The sequence below is a fragment of the Catharus ustulatus genome, chromosome 5 (assembly GCF_009819885.2).
Source record: "Catharus ustulatus isolate bCatUst1 chromosome 5, bCatUst1.pri.v2, whole genome shotgun sequence".
NCBI lineage: Eukaryota > Metazoa > Chordata > Aves > Passeriformes > Turdidae > Catharus > Catharus ustulatus.
In genome coordinates this window covers 10162020-10183803 of record NC_046225.1, presented here as the reverse complement: position 1 = coordinate 10183803, position 21784 = coordinate 10162020, and the positions used below count along the sequence as shown (strand labels likewise).

The window sequence follows — 21784 nt, the reverse complement described above, 5'->3', positions numbered from 1 at the left end:
CTTGCAGCACACACATAGAGGCACCCACAGGCAGTTCTTACTGAATTCTTATTCCTGTAAGCTCAGATACTGGCTCTGTAGAATGTATATTTCAGGAAGATAATAGTTCCACTTCAGCTCATGTCTCTGTTTACATTTATGATCTGATTCAGCAATCTGCCTCTGTTGAGCAGATCATACCAATAAGTGAGTTACTATTTTAACGTGCATATTCTCAAACCCTTTTAAAAGTATGAATAAGAATATTTAGCAATTGTAGGTGACACAGTTTAATACTCAGTATTTCCATGGCATACTTTGGGTCTCTCTTCCAACAGATTGTATAGAGTTTTAACTCCATGAATTCCAACTGTGTGTTTATTCATTGTACGCTGTCATTTTCAATACCGAAATAAAGAAAAAAAAAAATCTGAAGAAGAGGTAAGAAGCAAACTGCATCTCTTTATCAGGTAGGAGCTCGATTTTCTCCTTTTCCTTCCCATTAGCCAAATGCAGACTGCATGGATGACATACCTCCAGACCTGGAAGCATCCATAGGAGGCCCACCCACCAACCAGATCACGGGGGCCAGTGACATAACCGTGAACGAGAGCTCGGTGGCCCTGGACCCCCCAGCCCGCGCCGTGGGAGTGCTGCAGGTCATCCAGGATGTAGACTCCTTTCCCCAGGCTGGAGAGGGCAACTTCACAACAAGCAGTAAGTTCCCATTTCTGGCAGGGTTTGCGCTGAAATAAATGTCTAGAAGCCGCAAGCACAAACCCATCTCTAGTGAGCAGCCTTTGAGGGCTTTTCGCTGGAGCAATGGAGTTATTTTCAGCCCAGCAGGAATCTACAGGGTGAGTAAATTTAATTATCACATGTTCTGCTGTACTGCACTGATGGTCAGAGTTCCTGTGCTTGAGTGCAGTTAAACAACACTGATGATCAAAAGGAGAATTTGATGTGTTTTCGGTTTTAGTTTTCGCTTGTGTAAGGTGTGTAAGCGGTGCCTTTTGAGCAAGTAATTCTCAAAATGTTTCTCTGTTCTTAAAAATTATGTTCTCTGTTGAAAATCTGCTTCTGGCAGTTTGAAAGGAATGTTGTCAGCTGTTTTGAGTGAGGACTGTGCTAGTCTAAAATTCTCATTTTTGGGTAAAATAGCAGATCAGTAGAAAACACCTATCTGATACCAGTTGGTGCATTGACAAGACTATTGTAGAAAATCATCAGATATACTTGAAGGGAGGTAGAAGAATGTGATAAAATGCAGTTTTGTGTATAGTTTGTGTAGGTTCTGGAGAAAATACATGTTTTCAGTGATTTCTAGGTACTGCTGTGGGCCTGGGCATGAAAAAGAAGACAAGTAATAATATTGTGTGTAAAAGGTTGGAGAGACATGATGGCACTAGGCTGAAATGATTTTACATTACTCTTCTTACTCTGTGGAGAGAATTGATGATCTCATTTTCTCTCATGTTGTCATGCCAGTGTCATGGAAGTGAAAGTAATTTCTAGAAACACTGGACTTGTGACTGAGATAGAGGTGACCCAGAAACAGATTTTTACATTCTGTTCTGTGGATTTCAGGTTTCAGGCTTGGTCCTTTTATGGTCTAAGTTCTGGATCCAGGAAGGAGTGAGCAGCAAGGCTGTAATCCCAACCATCTTCCATGGCCAGCCAGGGGTATTCTGTTTTCTGAAGTGTCCATGAATGCTGGCAAGAGCTGTTCAGAACAACATTTTGTTCCTTCCAGTAATTGTTTTTAAATTCATTGAAGGCTGATTTAAAAAACAAAGGGAAGATGGCACCACAGTGTAATGAAGACTGGGCTAAATGTTGGTCTCTGCTGTGCCTTTAGCACTCCAGAGGCAAGTAGATCCTGTCCCAGATAATGCTCCTTGCTGTCTGCAGGATCCACACACAGCAGCATGACACATGCTGGGAAAAGCCAGCAGCCTGGTCCAGAGCCCTGCACGAGGGACAGGCTCTGCTTTTCATCCCAGCATCTTGTCAGGCTGAGAAGCAGCTCTTCTGCTTTCTCACCAGGAGTAACAATGGTGTGGAGGCTGCCAGGGAGCACAAGAGCTCAGTAACTCTCCAGGCACTCTCTTCCCTCCAGATTTGTTTCAAGAGTTTGCAGGAGGAACAAACGCATTTTTTATTCATTTTCCAAGTTGCCAGCTGAGTTGAGTAACTGGGTGAAAAGCTTGCTCAGAGACAGCAGAATACTGCAAGGCCTCCAAAGATGCTTTATTTTGCCTTGGTGCCCTTTTGTTTTCCACCTTACCCTCCGTTTTTCCCCTTACCTTTAATAATACTGGACAACAGACCTGAACACTGGACAATTCTGAGGACTGACAGCAGAGCCCATGGATGAGGAACTTGCCCCAAGACCAGGCACACAGTCAGCAAAGCACAGAGCATCAGGAGATCCTCATCACCTGAAGAATGATGCCCAGGGAAGGACTGTGGAAAAGATTTTTTTCCCTGGTTATATGAGAGAGAGCAGGGAGAGAAAACTGGCAGATGGCCCAAGCTCTGTGAAGGTTGTGAACTCACACTGGCAGAGGTGTGGGTGGGGAAGCAGGCCTTTCCAGTTGTTTTGAGAGGATGGAAAAACTCCCTGAGGAAAGCTCAGAGCACCTTGGGACATTCCAAAAGGAGATTTATGCCTGCCTGTGCTGTGGTCTGCACAGTCACTCAGGGAAATCTGGTTTAAAGCTTAGTTAGCTGCTGTCATTCATCCATCATTGATGGGTAGACATGAATCTTCATCTGGATTTCTCACCCAAAGAGCAATGCAATACTTGAATATTTGTCACTGATGGATGTGCAAGTTTCCCTGCTGTCATCACCACATCCAGCATGGTGCATTTTGCAGTGGTTCCCAGAAAAACCACTTAGGCCCTTTTTGCAGCAGAGCTGCAGCAAAGAAGAGGTCCTTGGTGCAGAGTTAGGGGCTGAGTTCCAGCAGTCATGGGAATTTGACTCTCCAGCTGCCTCATGTGAATTTGGAGGGTTCAGGCAGTCTGAAAGTTAAAACTTGGCATTGTAGGCAACCTGAACTCTTGAGGCAATGAAAGGGGAACATGCAGGACCTTATATATAGCTGTGGTATGAATCCAAATGCTAACTAAATCAGAGGGCAACTGTAGGCTAAATAACTGGGTCATAGCTGTCAGGGCAGATGGGGCTTTATAGGCATTGTGTCTGTTTATTGTATTTCTCATATCCAGAATGCTCAGTTGCACAACTGCAGAGCTTGCTGAGCCTGCCCTTTCTGTGAACTAGCCTGCCTGGGAATTTGTAAGTGATGACGCTGATTGCTCCTAGGAATCTTTGCTGAAGTTGCTGGGTTCTGGCCTCTATATAGAATTACTGATGGGAGCCTCCTGCAAGGCTGAATCTGCACTACAAGTGTTTACCCCCGTTATTATTGAATCTGTGCAGACTCCAGGGCTCCAGTGCAGCCTTGACTTGCTGCACCCAGCACCACAAATCCTTCCATCCTCCCTTGTTCCTCACAAACTTCAGTGGTACAGGAGGTGAAGGACTTGGCCACCTTCTTTCCACCCACTTCTGCAAAGCTTTTCATTTCTTTGTTGTTGTATTCTTTTTTTTTGTCTGTTGATTAATCGTCCTGGTATTGTTGTCTTGGTTTGGGTTTAATTTCCCTTTTCGTGTTTCCATTCAGAGCCACAAGACCTCCCACAGCGTGTCTGGAGGGAGGGTATTCCCAGAGTACTGTTCACATTGGGTAAAATTCTGTCTCCATGGTGGCAAAGTTCCTGCCTGCTTCGGTGGGGCCAGATTTTAATTGCTGGAACTCAGCCAGTGCTTTCTCCTTATTTCTGTGTGCATGCTCAGCAGACATCTCGCCTCCTCTCCTTCCCTTCTGCTCCCCATGCTCCTGATATCTGTGGGACCCTCAGAAATGCAGTGTACTGTGAACATCTGGATGGGACTAAGCCCTAGGATTCCTTCAAAAACCAAGAATCTCCTGTTTAGCAGCACTGAGCACTTAAAAATGCACCAGCAGTTTCTCTCAGCTGCCTTTTAGCAAGATCCAAGCCTTCATCCAGTGACTTGGGCACATCCACAGCCCAAAGTCTGTTCAGTATTTGGTCTTTAGTGATTGCTCTCTGTGGGGGGATATTGTGTGGTATCCTGGAATAGCATGTTGTAATGTATTTCTGTAATAGGTTGCTGAAAAGGTATTGATGAAAAAAGTGAAAAAATGGAATTTAATTAAAAAAAAAAAAAAAAAAACAGGGAGGGGGGAGAGTGGAATACTTAAGAGTTTATTGCTCTGATTTTTTCAGCTCTCCAGAGTATATAAAAGTAGAAAACCCAAAGATCTTTCTCCACAATAATGCATCATAGCAATGTGTGGTGCCTGATTTTTAGTAGTGAGTTATGCAAAATGGTAACATTTTTGGAAATCTCAGTACAGGTGGAATTTCCTGCTCTATGATGTGAGTGTGAGCTGGACTTGGCTAAGATGTGAACTTGAAGGAGCTCAGAGCTACACCAGCTTCAGAAGGTGGATTTCAGATTTTAGGAGACCACTGCAATATTCTTTGGGTCAGGCTCAGCTGGGATTGAATGATATGGTTAAAAAAGGTTGTTTTCTGGGAAAGTAGCATCTAGGTATGGTGCCACTGGCAGGTGAAAAGTAGTTACTAATTTTTTATTCTTTTATAGCATCCATGGTCATTTATCTCCATCAAGCACTTACTAATTTCTGCAGTAAATAATGTGCACTGTCTTTGCCCTCTCTTCATAAATATTTCCAGTTTTGCAATTTAAACGAGCTTTTATATCCCATTCAGTGGGATGTCTCATCCCACCACATAGGGCCTCAGAAATCCCACTAGTACTATCTCTGTAGTTGGAGGAAGAGCCATAAATAATTCCACTGCACACATGAGCAGGACTTTTAGTGTGAAAAACCACAAACTTTCCCCCAAGGTGTCATATCACCTGCAAAGTCCAGAGAGTTTGGCACACTGTACAGCAGTGTGGGCAGTCTAGACAATATCAGCAGTTCTTTTTCTGCCTCTCATTTTGTTCTTTCCATAAAACCCTGCCAACCTACAGCTCATCATGACTGTTAGGACCCTTTCAGATCTCTCTGATAGCTCTTCATTAAATCTATTAATATAACTTTTCAGGTAATTATTTTGATCTGTGTATGTCTAAAATGTCTTTATGAAGAATAGTCATCCTTTGGGAGTGGATGAAAGTGCATGATAAGAATCTGATCCACTGTTGTCTTGTAACCACTTGGCTGTTCCTCCTTGCTATTAATAGTGAGGTTTTATAGGCAGAATGTAAAGGGGGAGGAAAAGGTGGAAAAACTCCCTGGATACTAGTTAATACAGCAAGTTATTAACACTTGGATTAGCAAGTCCTAATGCTGTCCCAGAGAGAGAATACTGATGGGACCTAGTTAAAGACTGAGCAGATTGGTCCCATGTGCCTGGCATGTGACATAAGCTCTACTAAAATCTTGTGTGGATGTTGCAGTAAATGATTGTCACAGACCAAATCTTTCAGTGAGCTGAGTTCCTAGATTGTTTTGGGACCAGCACTGATGCCAGCATAGCACTGGTGGTTTGAAAGAGTCACCAAGTGAAAGGTGGCTGGCACTAAAAATGTGCTCTGGATTACTGCATACACCTACAAGACTCCTGCCAGACTCTGAATGGACAGGGAAGTTTTTCTGTTATAAAACTGCTCCTCCTTGGGACTCATGCTGGATCAGTTAGTGAAGAACTGGGGAAAGGACTCACATCAGAGAAGTCTGGAGGCCTGTCTCCTATGGGAGTGACCCCATGTTAGAGCAGGGGAAGAGTTTGAGGAGTCCTCCCCTTGACAAGGAACGAGTGGCAGAGGAAATGTGATGAACTGGCCACAACCCCCACTCCCCTATGCTGCTGGGGGGAAAAAAGGGAGAGAATTTGGGAGTGAAGTTAAGCCAGAAAGAAGGGAGGGGTTGAGGGAACGTGTTTTTAAGATTGCTTTCTCCTTACCCTACTCTGATTTGAATGGTAATCAATGAAATTAATTATTTTTCCCCCCAAGTCAAGTCCCTTTTGTGCCTGATGGTAATTGGTGAGTGATCTCTCCCTGTCCTTAGCTCAGCCCAGCTACCTTTTGTTGTATTTCCTCTGAAGAGGAGAGAGTGACTTGGGTGGGCTCCTGGTGAGCAGTCAGGCTCCAGGCACCACCCTGTTGGTGCAGAAATGTGTCCTTAGATGTGTCATTCCCAATTGCTCTGAATGTGCATTGCATGTGTGCAGGGAAAAAAGAAAAATGGGACCTGAGGACTGGCACCACTGATAACACAGCTTGTGGCTTTCTCTATATTCCACTGTCTTTAGCAGATATCTGGGTAAAACACTGATCAGGAAAGCTTTTACAGCAAAATTGACAATGTAGAGTAAAATACAAATCTGAACTGCAGAGAGACCAGATGACTTCATACCAGCTAATCTCTTTGATTTATACTTGACAAGAAAAGCCTTGCCTTGCAAGAGATGTTCAGTAGCTTGCATACAATTGACTTGATTATTTAGGACTCATGTTCACATTTGTATTGTCTGTGGAGTTTTTATTCTCATCAGTTTTTATGCAAAATCCTCCACTGAAATCATCAGGAAGTGCTGTTTAAGACACAATGTGCTACTCTGATTCTAAATCATTTTCTTATCGATTCAGAAACAAAACCAAATGGGAGACACAAGGATCCAGCTTGGATCAGCACCTGAAAACAGGAAGAATGGCAGAGCAGTGGTTCTGTGGGAGGATTCCAGGGTCAGTGCCTCTGTTGCTGCTGTCATTTCAGATAGGCAAGGTAAAAGTAGAGCTCACCAGGGTCAGGCTCTGCTGAATCAGTGCACACACAGATATGGACCCACTTCAGAAACCTCACAGCTAGGAGCAGATCACAGCAGGCAAACAGCTCTCATAAATGCAGTGGGAAAAGAAGGACAAGGGAAAGGCAGCTGTGCCTCTTGGAGAGTAAAAACTTGGGGTACAAGAGGCACTCAGAAAGTGGTGGCATTTCTGCAGCAGTCACTGTTGATTCTGCTTGGATGCATTTTGTTCTGGTTGCATTGCTTCCTGAGTGTGCCTTTGCCTTAGTGCTCCCTGGTGAAGGTAACTCAAATTAAACAAGCCAGGCAGGAGCTCTGCTGATAAAATGTTTCCAGTCATTGGTACATAATGTTTTTCTCTTTATTCATCCAGGCTGTGACCCTGTAAATGTGCAAAATAATCATTTGCACGAGGAGGCAGACTGGTTTCTCACAAGAATTTAAAGGATCATGTGCATGCTTACACCTGTAGCTCTTATGTTGTAACCAGCAATTCTGATTTCTCAAAAAACATCACAGAGTTGTATTTAGAAGAGATCAAGTGAGAGGGAGGGGGGACTGTGCATTTAACTATGGGATGGTTTATTGTATGGTAGAAAAACAGTCTTGTGGGAGATGTTTGGCCTGCAAGAAGCATCCAGAACTCTCCTCTAAATTTTCTCCAGATTCCTCTAGGGGCAACAGCTCAAACTTTCACATACTGTCTCTAACACTCTGTGATTTCATCCTCCAAAAAAAAAAAATCAATGGTGTTTGCTCATCAAATAATAGTGAAGTCCTACTCATTTTTTCATCACTTTCCTCCACCCCCTGCAGAAATTAGGGATCCTCCAGACCACTTCACACAGAAGTGAGAGTTCTCACTAAATTCTTATTACCTGGACCTTCATTTCTTCTGGATGTGGGCAGTTTTATGTGAAGATAGTGCCTGAAAAAACTGATGTTTTGAGACTGAGAGGCCGGGTGGAAAAACTGGCTCATGAGTGTTTATAGAAAATGGGAATTATTGGAAGAGAAGGAGGTAACAGGTCAAGCCCAATATCCAAGAGGAAATACCCAACTTCTGGCATGCATGTTAGAGGATTTTCTCCTGTCTCTGAGCCTGGGAATGGGAGGGGTGCATAAGCAGGATAGGACCCAAGTGGATATATCCTAGCCCAGCTAGATTCCATCTTTGCCACTCCAGTGGCAAGGCTGATATCCTGGGGATTGTACCCCAGCTGCACACTTGCATCAGAGTGGCTTTAATGAATATCTGCCCAAATGGGCCTTTTATTGTGGCTGTCTTTTGCAAGTGCCAAAGCATTTGACTGTTCTTTTCATTGCAACTCATGTTAACATATCTGAGGCACTCAGGGAGGAGGCAAGAACATAGGCTCTGTTGGGTGGCAATAATTAAGCCATGTATTAATATACACAGTGTTTAAAACAGCTTACCTGGAGATCTCTGTGAATTTCTGCTCTCTGGGTAGCATATAAGACAATGAAAAAAAAATACTCCTACAGGAAAAGTGCACAGAAAATGTATAGAATAAGGGTGCCACTGGCAAAGTCAGAGTATGAAAAGCACTTAGCTGAAATAACTTCATTAAATTTATTGTAGCATCTCAGTGGGGGCAGAAAATCACACAAAGGGGGTTAAAAATCTGCCAGTGCTTTGCACAGGTAATTAAATAACACAGAGTTTTCAGCTGCTAAGGTTTCTGTGGGAGACAGCCACCAAATGTGGTGTGTCACGTAGGCTGGAGAAACCTGACTTCGGGTTTTGCCCCTGAGTGCACAGGATATTGAATTCAGCTAAAACTTCATTACTTCCCTGTAATTGCATTTTGAAAAGGTAGTGGCACCAGCAAATTGTCTTTCTGTGCATGAATAGCTGTCAGTCTCTAAGACCAAAATAGTCTTAAAGAAGGGAATTTTAGAAAAATGACCCTTTGCCAAGCTGCTCTGGGAGATGGAATGTGCTTCAGCTGTGGAGAAACCTGCTGCCTAAGAGTGCACTTCCCAGGAAAGAGTTTTGGAGGAAAGCTTTGGTAGAAAAGGTTGTGGTTTTAGATGCTCACCCTCAAAAATGAGTTGTTAAAGTACTGTAATACTTATAATATTCATATTCCACATGGCATAAACAATTACATGTGTTTACAGTAATTAATTCCTTCTGTCTGTTTTTTCCCCTAAATGAATCCTTCAGTTTTTGCTTGATTGTGACTGAAAAATGCAAGACCACTTCCCTTTCCCTACAGTAAAAATTTAAAATTTACTGTAAAGTGGTACTCAGCTTCTGAAAGCCCTTTTTTCCAGATTAGACACAAAAGACACCAATATTTAAATTTTTTGTTTTCTGAAGGCTCCTGGGGTCTAACTTGTTCTGGAACTGCCTGGGAACCTCCTGGACATGACCACTTTTCAATGAGAGGATGGAAAATGAAGACATTTTTATGAAAAAGGAATGGCAAAAGGGGTTAAAAGCGAACTTAATGTCACAGAGTTTTGACTCTAATTTTACATTAGTGCACCCAAGGGGAATAATAATGAACAGTGCTAAGGCATTTGCATTTTTTGGAGTTACATGGTTGGTTTCTAGGTGTTAGAGTGATTTTTTTTTACTTGTATTTTCCTGGGGAAGTATTGTTATACAGGGTACAAACTCTTTCTTCTGCCTCTCCAATGAGTATGAATGCTCAGAACACACAAGGAGGAACAGGACTATATATTAACTTTAAAAATTGAATTTTTTTCAATTTTGAATTTAGATGTTTTTTCATGCAGGGAAAAAGTGGTTTTAAATTATTCTGTTTCAATCTGAGTTTCACATGTAGAGCATTAGGGAGGACTTGATGCTGGTGGTGGTGGCCAAGTGACCTAATGAACATATTTTTCTGGTAAAATCCCAGCTGTAATTTGTTGAAACTTAAATTGACCTTTCCCATCCACTGCTCTAAGAAGAAACTTGGAAAATGGATGTCTTGGGCTTGGCCTTTCTCATGTTCCCATGAGCATTTCAGCAAGCATCCCTGATAAAAGCTGGGCTTTGGAGGGGATTTTCTGATGCCAGAAGTTGTTCAGTTGTGACTGGAGGCTCATTTGAAAGGAAATGCTGAATGGCCTTAGATTTATAGAACCTAAAACCAGTTTTTTCTGTTGATGTCCCTGCAGCATTTCCTACCAGCCAGACCCAAGGCTCCAAGGGCACTTTGCAAGTGAGAAATTCTGCTCAGCTGCCCTTTAGCTTTAGTGGCCTCTGGGTGAGACTGAGTTCTCTCTTCAGTGTTAGTTTTGCTCCTTATTGTCCTGGTTGCCCCTCTCTGGGTTTTGTCACACTCAGCATTTTGCAGTCTGGTAAATGGAACTCAATTTTTTCCATGTTACTTGTGTGAACCGTGAGCAAGGAAGCAAAAGGAGGTTGGTAAATGAGGAGGGAACGTGTGTGCACTCTTGCTTTAGGCTGGAGAGACAAAACTCTCTTTCAGACCTCAGGTCAAGAAAAAGTGAGCTCTGTTCTTTTTAATACAAATTCATTTTGGTCAGAAAGGGAGGCAGGCAGGAGGAAATTCACATTAAAATAATTTGGACCCTTTAAATCAAAATTGTCTATTTGGTTTCAGTTGTAAAGACTAATTTTATTTTTTTTTCTTCTTTACATAAAGGTATTTTCATAAAAAAATTTCAGACAATATTTGAGTGTAGCAGGCCAGGCCTGGCACATCAGATTTATTTTTAATGGGAAAAAAAAGTTGAACTATGGCAGGATTGTCAAAGGAATGTTCCAGTTAAAGGGAGATTGGCATCAATCAAATTATTTCAATTTTCCAGAATGAACATACAAGATAAACAGCTGACCTCTTCCTTTATGAGAGCCTTTCTTGATTGTTGTTCTGTACTCATGAGTTCTCTGTGAGTGCATTAAATGCATTAATGTACTCCAGCAAGTTTGTTAGAATTTTATCTGGGCACTAGGGCACTAGCCCTACCACAAGACACAAGTAACATTTTGGACATCTCTGTTTCTAACCATGGTTCTGTACACCTCATAGTCTTATTTTGTACACCTCATAGTCTTATTTTAACCCTGATTTCATGTGCTAGTGATGGGGTTTAAATGTGCTCATTTTTCTTTCTTGTGGAGTGCTTTTGGTTAGGTAAAAAATATTGCTTAATCCTCAAGTAAACTGTGAATGCAACCTAAAGAAGATGCAAAGGACATCTAAGAGTAAACCTAAAAAGGTTTACTTTTCCAAAAGGAAAGGTTTTGCTATATCCTCTGAGTTTGGTTTTTTTATTATTTCTAAGCTAATGAACAGAGACAAGTTTCTCATAAAAACAACTATACATGGACCCATTAAATCAGGTGGTTTTGCTTAAGTTTTCAGGAAGTCCTTGTAGAGATGTTCCTGATGGGAACTATGAGCTGTTTCAGACAGCAGAAATCTACTTTACTTTTCCTGCTAGTACTCTGTCCTCTGTTACATGAGGTTTATGGATCCTACCTGCCAATCCATAAATGCCAGAAGCAGTCTGAGTGATGTGCAAAAGGCTGACCCACAGACCTGGTGGCACACAAAGACCTTCCCAGCACACAGACTATCCAAATAGTGAGAAGTTGTGAACTTTTAGGTGTAGACACTCACATTTTGCTGATCAGATTTGCTTCTGAGTCAGAGAGCAGGCCACAGCTGTAGATGCATCACTGAGTGACACTATTGAGTAGGCTGCAGGGAGGATCAGATCTGGGATAAAGCTGTTCAAAAGCTGCATAATTACATGGGAATGTGAAATGGGCTGCAAGGCTTGATGGGCTTGTGATGTTTGAGAGAAGGGAGAGTTAGCAGCTGAACTCATCTGTCACTGTAGGATGTTGGGAAAATATTAAATCTCTGTGGTTTGGTGTTGCCTGAGGGGCTCTTTTGAAAAGTGGGTATTATGGCTTTGAGCTGCCACCCATCTGCAGCTCTGCACTGGCACAGAGATGAATGAAGTAGCTGGGGAGCTGGTGCAGTGAATGATGCTAATTGCTAGCAAATCTGAAAGGGACTGTGTCCTGCAGCCAGTACCATTGTGGAGAGTGGGCTCAGCTGCCCGGGACATCCCTTCCAGAGCAGGTCTGTCACAGCTTCCACTCTAAGCACAGAGTAATAATCCCTGTGTTAAAGGTACTGTCACACTGAAGCTGTTCTGCAGCCTGGTTTCTACTCTTGTCTGCCCCTTTTTCCTGCTGTTGTATTAAAGCATCATCACAGAAGGCTCCAGAGAAGAAAAATCTGGGAGTAGTGAAGTATTTGAGGTTTATTACTTTAAATGAGACATTTCTGAAAGCTCCAGGAGTCGGTAGGAACTCATCTTAAGTGTTGTCAGTAAAGGTCAGAGCTGTCCTTTCTGTGTGTGTGTGAGGGAGGATCAGGTACAAGCACCCACCAACAGTGGCTGTGAACAGGGGGCACTAAAATGAGGTGTGCACTGTTTTGAATGGCTGGCAATGTGAGTAAAGGTGTTTGCTCACTGCTCAAAGGGTGTTTGTCCCTCCACATTTCACCTTGGCTAGTGGGATAATCCTTGCAACATCCCTTACACACCACAGACATGACAAATTCTATTTTTTCCTGTCACTTTATCCCTTCATGCCTGTTGTTTTGCAGTAACACCAAGGAGCTGGTCATTCAGCAGCTGCTGAGAAAACCAAGTAAACAGTCCCCATACCACACCTGTTGTTTTAGATGTATAACAGCATGGTTACTGCAGGGACAGCTTGCAGGTGTTGAATGCAGTAATATACTTCCAAGGACAGCCAAGGTACTTGAAAATCAAAACTGTCATGTACTTGCAGCCCTGTGCTTCAGTGGTTTTTTGTCCTTTTCCCTTCTCATGGGAGATGCCATTTTTTGATTTTCAATCAAGGACATGAATAATTTTGCATGTTCTAAATAATAAGAAAGTAGAGTGATTCTTGTCTGTTGGTCTGTATGGGGCCAAAGATGGAATAAAACACTTTGGAGAGAATAAAATCTAATAGGTGGCATCCTTGCCTATGGCATGGGGCTGGAAATAGATGATCTTTGATATTCCTTCCAACCCAAGCCTCTCCATGATTCTGTGAAGACCAAATGTGATAAATGCAGATAAACTGTGAAGGACCTTGAATGTGGGGATGACCCAAGAGCATAAAGTGCAAGAGACTCCATTGACTGTCCTGGTAATCTTTGTGACCAAATTTTGAGTTTCCAGTGGGAAAGAGGAAAGACTAGTCATGTAAAAAGGAAATGATGTTGCAATATCTAGGCCACAGAAGGAGTTTCCCTGCTGGTCCTGGGACAGGAACATGATGACCACGACCCATAAGAGTAAGAACAAAGAGGAAATTAAACTAAAAGCAAAAATATTAGATTGTCTTGTGTCATACCTGGCAGAGGCATGTTTGCTGTATCACAGAGACTGTTGGCAGCTCCCCACTAAGCTGATCAAAAGTTCCAAAATATCAAGCAGTCTCTCACAGAGAGGAGACTGATCTCCAAAATGTTGACTACTAAAATAATGTTAATATGTACTGTGAATTTCAATGGCTGATTGTTCTGATTTCTGGGTAAAATCCCAAGGATTTAGTATAATATATAAAATATATACAGATATAATATATATACAATGGGAAAAAGTTTTACTTTTCCAACCATTTAGACCCAACTGCTTCCATACAATAACATCTGGTATTGTGTTCTGCCCTTTTTTTGCTCAGCTTTCTGCAGATGTGTTTGCTGTCTGCTCCCTGTGTTTTACATCCTTATTTGGACAGATTTTTTTTTCTTTCTTTTTGGATGCTGATAGTTTCTGCACTCTCTCTGAAAATTAGTTCATTGGTCTTGCCAAAGCACAAAATGTCTTCTCAGGTAACTGGTGGTAAAGTTTATTGCTTAATTACATCATGCTCTAAATTTAGGCTTCAGAAAATTAGTCATATTAATAATAATTTCTCCATTTTTATGCTTGGCTTGAGATACTGGGGGTGTGTTTCCCAGATGATGATGATGTTAACCCTTCATACTGCTGGATGTTTAAAGACAAGGAACCATGTGTTTGGCTGTTTTTCATTAAGAGATGCAGTATATTCTCCCAAACCACGTATCCTAGAAAAAGAGTAAGAGAAGAAATTTTGTTGCCCTTTTATTCAGAAGTAAGGAAAAAAAAAACCCAAGTTTACTTTGGGAGAGCCTCCAGTGTTTTATGTCATATCCAGACCCATCTATCACATCTCTCAACCACTTAGGGGTTTGGTGCAGGTAAATATATTTTTGAAGTATCCTCTTGAATTAATGTTGGCAGATCATGGCATGTGGTTCTTTCCCTGTGTGCTGGTGTCTGGGTATTCTTTGCAAAATGTTTCAGACATCATCTGCTTTACCTCCTGGAAGAAGCTCTGTTTAGTACATTCACAGAGCTCTGGCTTGTTATTTACAGAGCAGACTCTAACCTTTCCTTCCAAAAGCAGTTACCACACTCAAGTACTTGTTCCCCTTGCTGCTCAGATAAATCTCTCTCTGATTCTAGGGAACAGCAATAAAATATTTCCCCTGTGCTCTGCTCTCAATTGTAGCCAGCCAAACTTCTTCATCCGTTTTATTAGCCTCTGTGTACAGAAGGACTGCATTAATAACAAGGGTTTTACAGCCCTTTCTCCTCAAACATAACCCCACTGTTTCTTTTGCATTAGAGATTTTATAGGCCTTTTTTTACATGTATTTTATTTTATGTTCTGTTAGTGCAGTTATGGCCCGTTCTAAAGTGTTAAAATTCTCAAGATGATATGGAAGGAATTCGAGATTTGCAAAGTGATCCAAGGAGAAGTATGAGAATATGAACTTGAGAATAATTTTACCAATCAGTAGTATTTTTGAAAGAAGGGGTCTAAGTAATAAATTTAATTGGTATTGTTGTGAAATGAGCTGGCATATGAGGTAATAAATTCATAAGATGTTCTTCCTCTTAGACTATAAACAGCAAAGTGATGCAATGGCAAGGCCACAGTAGGAGGTAACAATAAACTCTGTAGTGGTAAAGTGCATTTTTAGGCAGACAAAGAAAAGCAGAGGACTCTGGATATGTCTCTCTCATAAATCAAGTGTCATGAATTGTGTCCTGGTTGTTCTTACACTGGAAACAAAATCTGAATAGCACTGCTTGCATTGGCATTCTGCTGTGGCTTCAAGCTGAGCAGCATGTGTTTTGATAAATATCCCATATCAATGCCTCTAGTGACTCTGGATATATTTTCTGATCAGGTCCTCAGAGCTCTAGGACATGGTCACATTTCTGGTTTCTTGTGAAGCAAAATCCTTCTAGACACATCAGAATGTTTTCTTAGAAGTGAGCCCTAGACTGGAATAAGGTTCATGGTAATGCATGCATTTTAGATACTTGTCTAGATCTGGGAGCATAACTAACACCAGGGATTTCATGTTTTTGTTTAAATCTATCTTCAAACTGAAGAGTTCTGAATCAAGATATATTTGTCCTCAGTCAGAATGTGAAAGGTGTGGCAGTACTTCTCTGTTTATTCTCAAATGGGTGTAATAGCAGACAGCTACCCAAAGGTCTGGAGAAGGTAAAAAGTGCCATCTTAGACAAACCTGATATATATTTAATGCCAAGAAGCTTTTGTTGTCAACATTTCAGTGTGGTCTCATTTTTCTGCTGATTTCCTGGGTGCAAATTGCTTATTGACATTTGAGCCCAGTTATGGCCTTTTACAGCTTGGTGAGCTTGGGGGAAATCTCAGCCTCTGAGACAAGCCAGAGCAATTTTGGGGGAGCCCCATGGCACTGTCATGTCCTAGGGACATCAGAGGTCATTATGGGATGTGCCCTCTTCAGGAGGAGCACAGTGGTGATGCCAGAGTCCACCAGAGTTCCATCAGCTTATTTCTCATCCCTGAGAGGGTCATTCCAAGTGTGTCTCAGCTGGTGCCCATGCCTGCGTGCTTGGCAGAGGAATGGGTTTGGAAATGCAATTTTCGCTCACTGTTCAGTGTTTAGCTCCCTCCCAGGCCTCTTGCAAGGAGTATCAAATTCTTAGAAACCCATAGTCTGACCTCTTTTCTTTTGGAATATTTATTAGTGTACAGCAGCTACAGACTTACACCAATGGTTGCAAATAGCAGCAGCTGCAGATAACTATTACTAGTGTGCAATCTTACTGTTTCAAAGCACCAGAATAATCATCTTTTTTCATCCTTGTGTGATTGCAGTAATATTCAAATTAAGCATCCCTTGATGCACTTTTCTATGAGCAAGGGCTGTACCACCTCTGTGTAGGCCATTTCCAAATCTACATGGTGATATTCTCCCCATGCTAGTGTAGCTGATTTTAAATAATATTGGCTAGAGAAGGAATTTGGTTCATTTTACCTCTCAAACGAATGTGTGTCAGGAAATACAAGTGAGTGGAAAAAGTGTGTCTGGACAGGCAGCATGCTGTGGTGTATTAAGTTTCACTGACATGAGAGGAATGTGGCAGGGAGGTCTACAGTTCCCTGCTGTAGGCACTAACACTGGCTGGAAAGCAGCTTGGGATGTGCCTTTTGCTTCATTAAGCAAAAGCTTTCTGCCCGTGGCAAGAAGTGCTGTGAAACACAGTGGAAGCATTATAGTGTGTGTGGTTAGACAGGGTTGCCAGTTTCAAGTATCTAAAATCACAGCAACATATTCCAACATAAAATCTGTCTGGAAAATAGAGATTGAATTTTTAAAACACTTTGCTTCCTTCTTGCCTCTTAAGCTTCATTTATTTTTAAGTGAAAGCTGAGATCTTCACTGAAAGTTGAGGTCCTCATCTGAGTTCAGGACTTTAAGAAAAACAGCAAATTACAAAAAGCTTGCAGAAGGGTCATAAAGGTTGTTAACAGTGAGTCTGGCATCCTCTGTAGAAGCTTTGTCATTGTAAATAGGATCTGAAAGGCAGGGATGCAGAACGCAGGCTGAGCTCCTGGCACTTGCAGTGTAGTTGAGGTTTGCTTACCTTTAACAAACAGCAGTAACTGTGCTGGCTTGTGTTCTTGAGCAGCCAGCCAAAAAAAATCAACCAAACAAACCAGCCCAGTGTGTGCTGTGTGGGGGAGCCACGGTGAGGCAGGCTGTGACCTTGCAGCCAGAGTTACCTACAGCTGTCCTGTGTGTGGTGTTCCCTCTGCAGCCTCCCAGTCTCACCCTGTGTGTGCTGGGGTCAGTAGCAGCACTGCTGTTCACAGGAGCCAGCAGGTAATGCTGAGGCATGCATTCATTTCCTTGTGTTGTCTGCAGCTTCCAGAGAAATGTCAATCCTTCCCTGGAAAGGGAAAATGTAAGAGTGGCGATGTCCAAGCTGTTCTCCCCACTCTGCTGAAGCTGTAGCTCCAGGATTTTGAGCTGGTAGCAAGAAAGGAAGGTGGAGTGCTTCTGTTTCTAGGCACTGTCACAGTGCTGGAAAAGCAGTGCCAGGATCATTCATTGTTCCTGCCAACCTGCCCTTCAGTTCCAAAGAAAACAAACTACAAAACCCACACATTGCAAAGGTTAAGATCCAAGAATTTGAATAATTGTATAGGATTGGTAAGGTAAAACTTGAGTCTGCTGGTTTGGGGAGTGTGCTGCTGTACTTCCATCAGATACTAGGTAAGTGAGCTGTAAAGTTGGTCCTGTTCTCCTGCTGAGATTTTGTTCTGCTGTGCAACCCTGGAAGAAACAACAATTCTTGAAATAACATTTCAGCACTATTAAACACTGCTTGTTGGATGCTCTGACATTTGGTGTTGGCAGCTCTGCCTGCCTCTTCAGCATGTCTCTGGCTGTCACTATTCAGCCAGTCCTTTTCTTCTGCACAGTTCAGATGGAAAACACCTTGGCTCTCAGGAGTGCTCCAAGTGGCTGTTCAACTTGGCCAAGCCTCAGGAACTCTGTCTTGCAAATATAAACTTGCTCTTAAGCACAGTTTTCATTTTTTTTTTTTAAGAATCCTGTTAATTATAGAGGAATGATAAATAATCCAGTGGTCTGAAACCACATTGTTCTGACTCAGGGAGCTGTTGCCACTAAAGATGATGCTCTAGGTGTTGGAGGTGCTCTGATGTACTCTAGGATCTAGCAGCTCACCTGAAGGTTCAGTGTCATTGATGAACACTGAAGTCTGCAGGATGCATCATTCAGCTTGTAAAAACTTCCTCCACCTCTGGTGGAAACATTTATAGTCAGAAGCAATGCCTTGGAATGTTTACTAATGTCATATTGAAAAGGCAAAAAAAAAATAGCAATGTAAAGATGTTGTGTGCATTAATTATTTATCTTGCAATCAAAAAGGTATAAAAATAATCCAGGGTGAAAACTGGGAAGAATTGTGAAGGAAAACATTGACTCTTTCAGTTTGAATAATGCAGATCCCATTCAAGCCTTCTCTGCAGAACATGACGTCTAATCCCAAGCACAAGTAAACACATGTGGGGGTTTTTCCTATAAAAGATTTAAAAAGCATGCTGCTCTTGAGAGGTGACTAATTGTGCTCACTTAGCTTCAAGTGAATAATTAAACTGTGAGCAGTTATTATTTTCCTGGCTCCTCTGTCATGTTTCTTACTTATTCATTCTTAGTTATTCAACTTCTAGACTTTTTAGCATCAATCAGGTTCTGCTTCTATTGTCTGAAAAATAAAATATGTAAAGGAAAACTGCCACAGATTTAAATGCATTGCATTGTTACAATATAAATACCATCTTTGTAATTAAACCACTTGAAAATATGAACCATCGAATTTTTCTCTCAGGGACTCAGCCACCTAAGAGGGTTTTGTGCCTTTGAAAATCTCCCTGATTGTTCTTGGAAGAAAATTAGCTTTTAGTCCTTTAAAATCTGTTGGCTGCTAAGTTTATTTGCTGCTAACTACACACATGGTAAGTGCTGTGGGATCAAAAACGAAAACAAGTTGCTCTTGCTATGATGTGATTTGCAGTTTGGCAGAAGTCAGCAGCACAACCCTTGGTGTATTTGGGGTCATGGTGCATTAAGGTAGATCCCTTTGGCCTGGATCAAGAACCTGCAAAGTATCTTCAAATCAGAGGAAACTGTGAATTTAAAGAGACTGGGAAAGGATGAGAAAAGCCACTTGAGACCAGGTAGCCTGGCCCAAAGTCCTGGATTTGTTTTGTCCTTGTCCAGTGCCCATGTTCCTACATTAGATGTGTCCTCTTAAAAATGTCCTCTGAGATTCTGTCACTTTATGAGGGTTTGGGCAGATTTTTTCCTGTTAGGAATGTTTTGCTGATGACTGAGGTGCCTGTGGCTTTGTCATTAACCTGCTGTCTTTGAGAGGAGAGTAGGATGATGCCAGGTTGAGGAAGTGGAAGGGGACAGGGAGGGAAATTCTCAGGTGGGGGGAGGAAGTTCATGATGGAACTGAATGAAAAGCCCTGGGAGGATTAAAAGAAGAAAATGTTACCTATCCTTTTCATTATTTTTTTCACTGTGAATGACTTGAATTTTGGGATATTTTTGGAATCTTTCAGATATTGAATAAGAGCAAAGTTTGTAATCTGATCGCAATCTCAGAGGTGGAAAGACCTCTGGGTTCCACCTGCAGAACTAAAAATCAGTAATACATTAACAGAAAGATATGACCTTTCCCTGTCTTTTCTGCCCTCACAGATGAACAGGAGCCAGCAGTCAGCAGTGATTCAGATATTTCATTGATTATGGCCATGGAGGTTGGACTGTCTGATGTGGAGCTCTCCACTGATCAAGACTGCGAAGAGGTGAAATCTTGAAAAGCAGAGCTCCAGCACTAAACTGCAGGGCAGGGTCACAGGTAGGGACAGAGCCAGCTTTCTAGGACTTGGACCAGTCATGCACATGCCTCCAGAGCACTGTCACTCCTGCACACTCCATACTGAGATGGTCATGAGAAGCAATAGCAGCTTGTGTCTGCCTGGATGTGGTTTCATCATCTACACGCCTTCCTTTGGTTCACATGGGAGATGGACACTTCCAGTTCACCCCTGTGCTCAAGAGCAGTCGTGGAACTCTCCAGGGGCTCATAAACATGCAACTGAAATGACAGCTTGAGTGTTTTCTACGCTTGTTCAATCAAATTCTTGTTGGGTTTTTTTTTTTTTTTTTTTTGAAAAGGCGTATGTTTATTTTTATTTGTGTGTTGGTTTATAGTTTGTGGATGGACACTCTGTTTTTATTGACTGACCCCAGCTTTTTCAAGAGTTCAATCCAGAAATCTGAATTCCCTTTCACTGGTCACTTCATGGTCTGGCCAGCAGTTATTATTGCCTTGTTGTTTCTGCATGAATTACGTGTGGCTGGCTTCAGGAGGATGATGCACCAGCACCCTGCATTAATGTAACACCTGCTTTCATTAAGTGGAAGGCTTGGAAATGGCATATTCTGCAGGCTTTTATTTGTAAGAGAGCCCTGAATTAGCAGAAATTTGGCACTAGTTTGTCTTCTTAGAGTTCTGTTCTAGACAAGAATTGTACAGTGTGAAGGAGAGAAAGAAAAGCTTAAAGCATCACTCCACCCATGTAGTCCTGTCCTGTATTTTATGCTGTTCACAGGTGTTCTTCCTGCAAGTGACAATTCAGTAGCTGGAAAGAAAGAACTAGCATAACATCATTTCTTCATTTTACAGCCCAAAACCAGATCAGTGGGCTAGAGGAGCATGTGAGAGGTTTCCAGGGGCTGCTTATTAACAGTTCTGCATTAAGTGGGTGACTATATTCTTACAAAGGGCCTGGGGATGCTGCTATCAGTGTCAGAAATTGCTAAAGGAGCAAGAGGCAGTCATTTGAAATGTTTAATTCCCGGTTTGCTTTGGGTCTTTTACCTAAGTGTGTTTCATTTCTTACATTTTGACAGCAGTTTTTGTCTGCTTGTTGTCTAACAAGAGTTCGGGTGGTTTGTTGCCCTCCAGAGTCCCTGTCAATGTTGTCAGAAGCATAACAGAATATTTGCTATTTGTATACAGATACATACACCAAAATATATTGGGAAGGGAATCTGGGGAGGGAATTTGAAAGTAAAAGAACTAACATAAATCAAAAACACTTAAATAATAATGACCTGACATAATAATTTATTTCATTCCAGGTAAGAGTTTATTGTTAATTGTTCAGTGTATGATTTGGTTTTTCAGTCAAAATACTCAGCTGTGAAGAAGCTTAGTGTTACACAAGAGTACATAGTTTCTGCTGAGAGTCAGATGATTTCAATCACATTACTGCCTCCTGAGTCAGTCCACAGAATCAACAATTCATCTTACACTGAAATTTCATGCAGAGGTCAAATATTTTGACTTGGTAGTGTCATGGCAGCATCTCAAAATGCAACTGTTGGGGCTCACTGCATTTAATCTCCTTGTGGATTTACTTGTTAAATGTGAAAACCAGCTTCCAGCCAAAATTTGTATTTGTCAGATTTTATTCAGGAGCAAATGTGTTTAGAATTATCCCTAAAATTTTGGCTGACTTGCTTCTTTAGTACAGAAAGAAGGAAAAAATATTCACCATGCTCTTTTGTCCATTTAGAACTAAGTAAACATTTAGTTTTGTTTTATGTTCTTAGTCCCTAAATTGTGAGGTAATTCTGAGGTAAAGGTTTTTAACTGAAAGAGGGCAGTTATTAGAAATATTAGGTGTTAGAAATAAATTATTACTGTGGTGAGGCACTGGAAGAGGTTGCCCAGAGAAGCTGTGGATGCCCCATCCCTGAAAGTGTTCAAGGCCAGGTTGGATTGAGCAACCTGCTCTAGGGAGAGATGTTCCTGGCCATGGCAGAGGGTTTGGAACTAGATGATCTTTAAGGTCTCTCCAACCCAAGCCATTCTGTGATTCTGTGAAAATGAACCATAAATGTTCTAAATCTTCAGAAGCCATTGGAATGAAAATGTTTTTTCAATTTAAGAGATAGAGGTAG

The 21784-nt window shown here is 41.7% G+C and overlaps 1 protein-coding gene across 1 annotated transcript in view; it reads left to right on the top strand.

The window, feature by feature from the left end:
• Window positions 1-20393, top strand: part of RNF150 (ring finger protein 150) — a 96204-nt gene extending 75811 nt beyond the window's left edge. The window contains exons 6-7 of the mRNA XM_033061195.1: window positions 486-696; window positions 19511-20393. Of these exons, the coding sequence (XP_032917086.1) occupies window positions 486-696; window positions 19511-19629 (330 nt within the window). The 3' untranslated portion in view covers window positions 19630-20393. The remainder of the gene's footprint in view (window positions 1-485; window positions 697-19510) is intronic.
• The last annotated feature ends 1391 nt before the right edge of the window (window positions 20394-21784 follow it).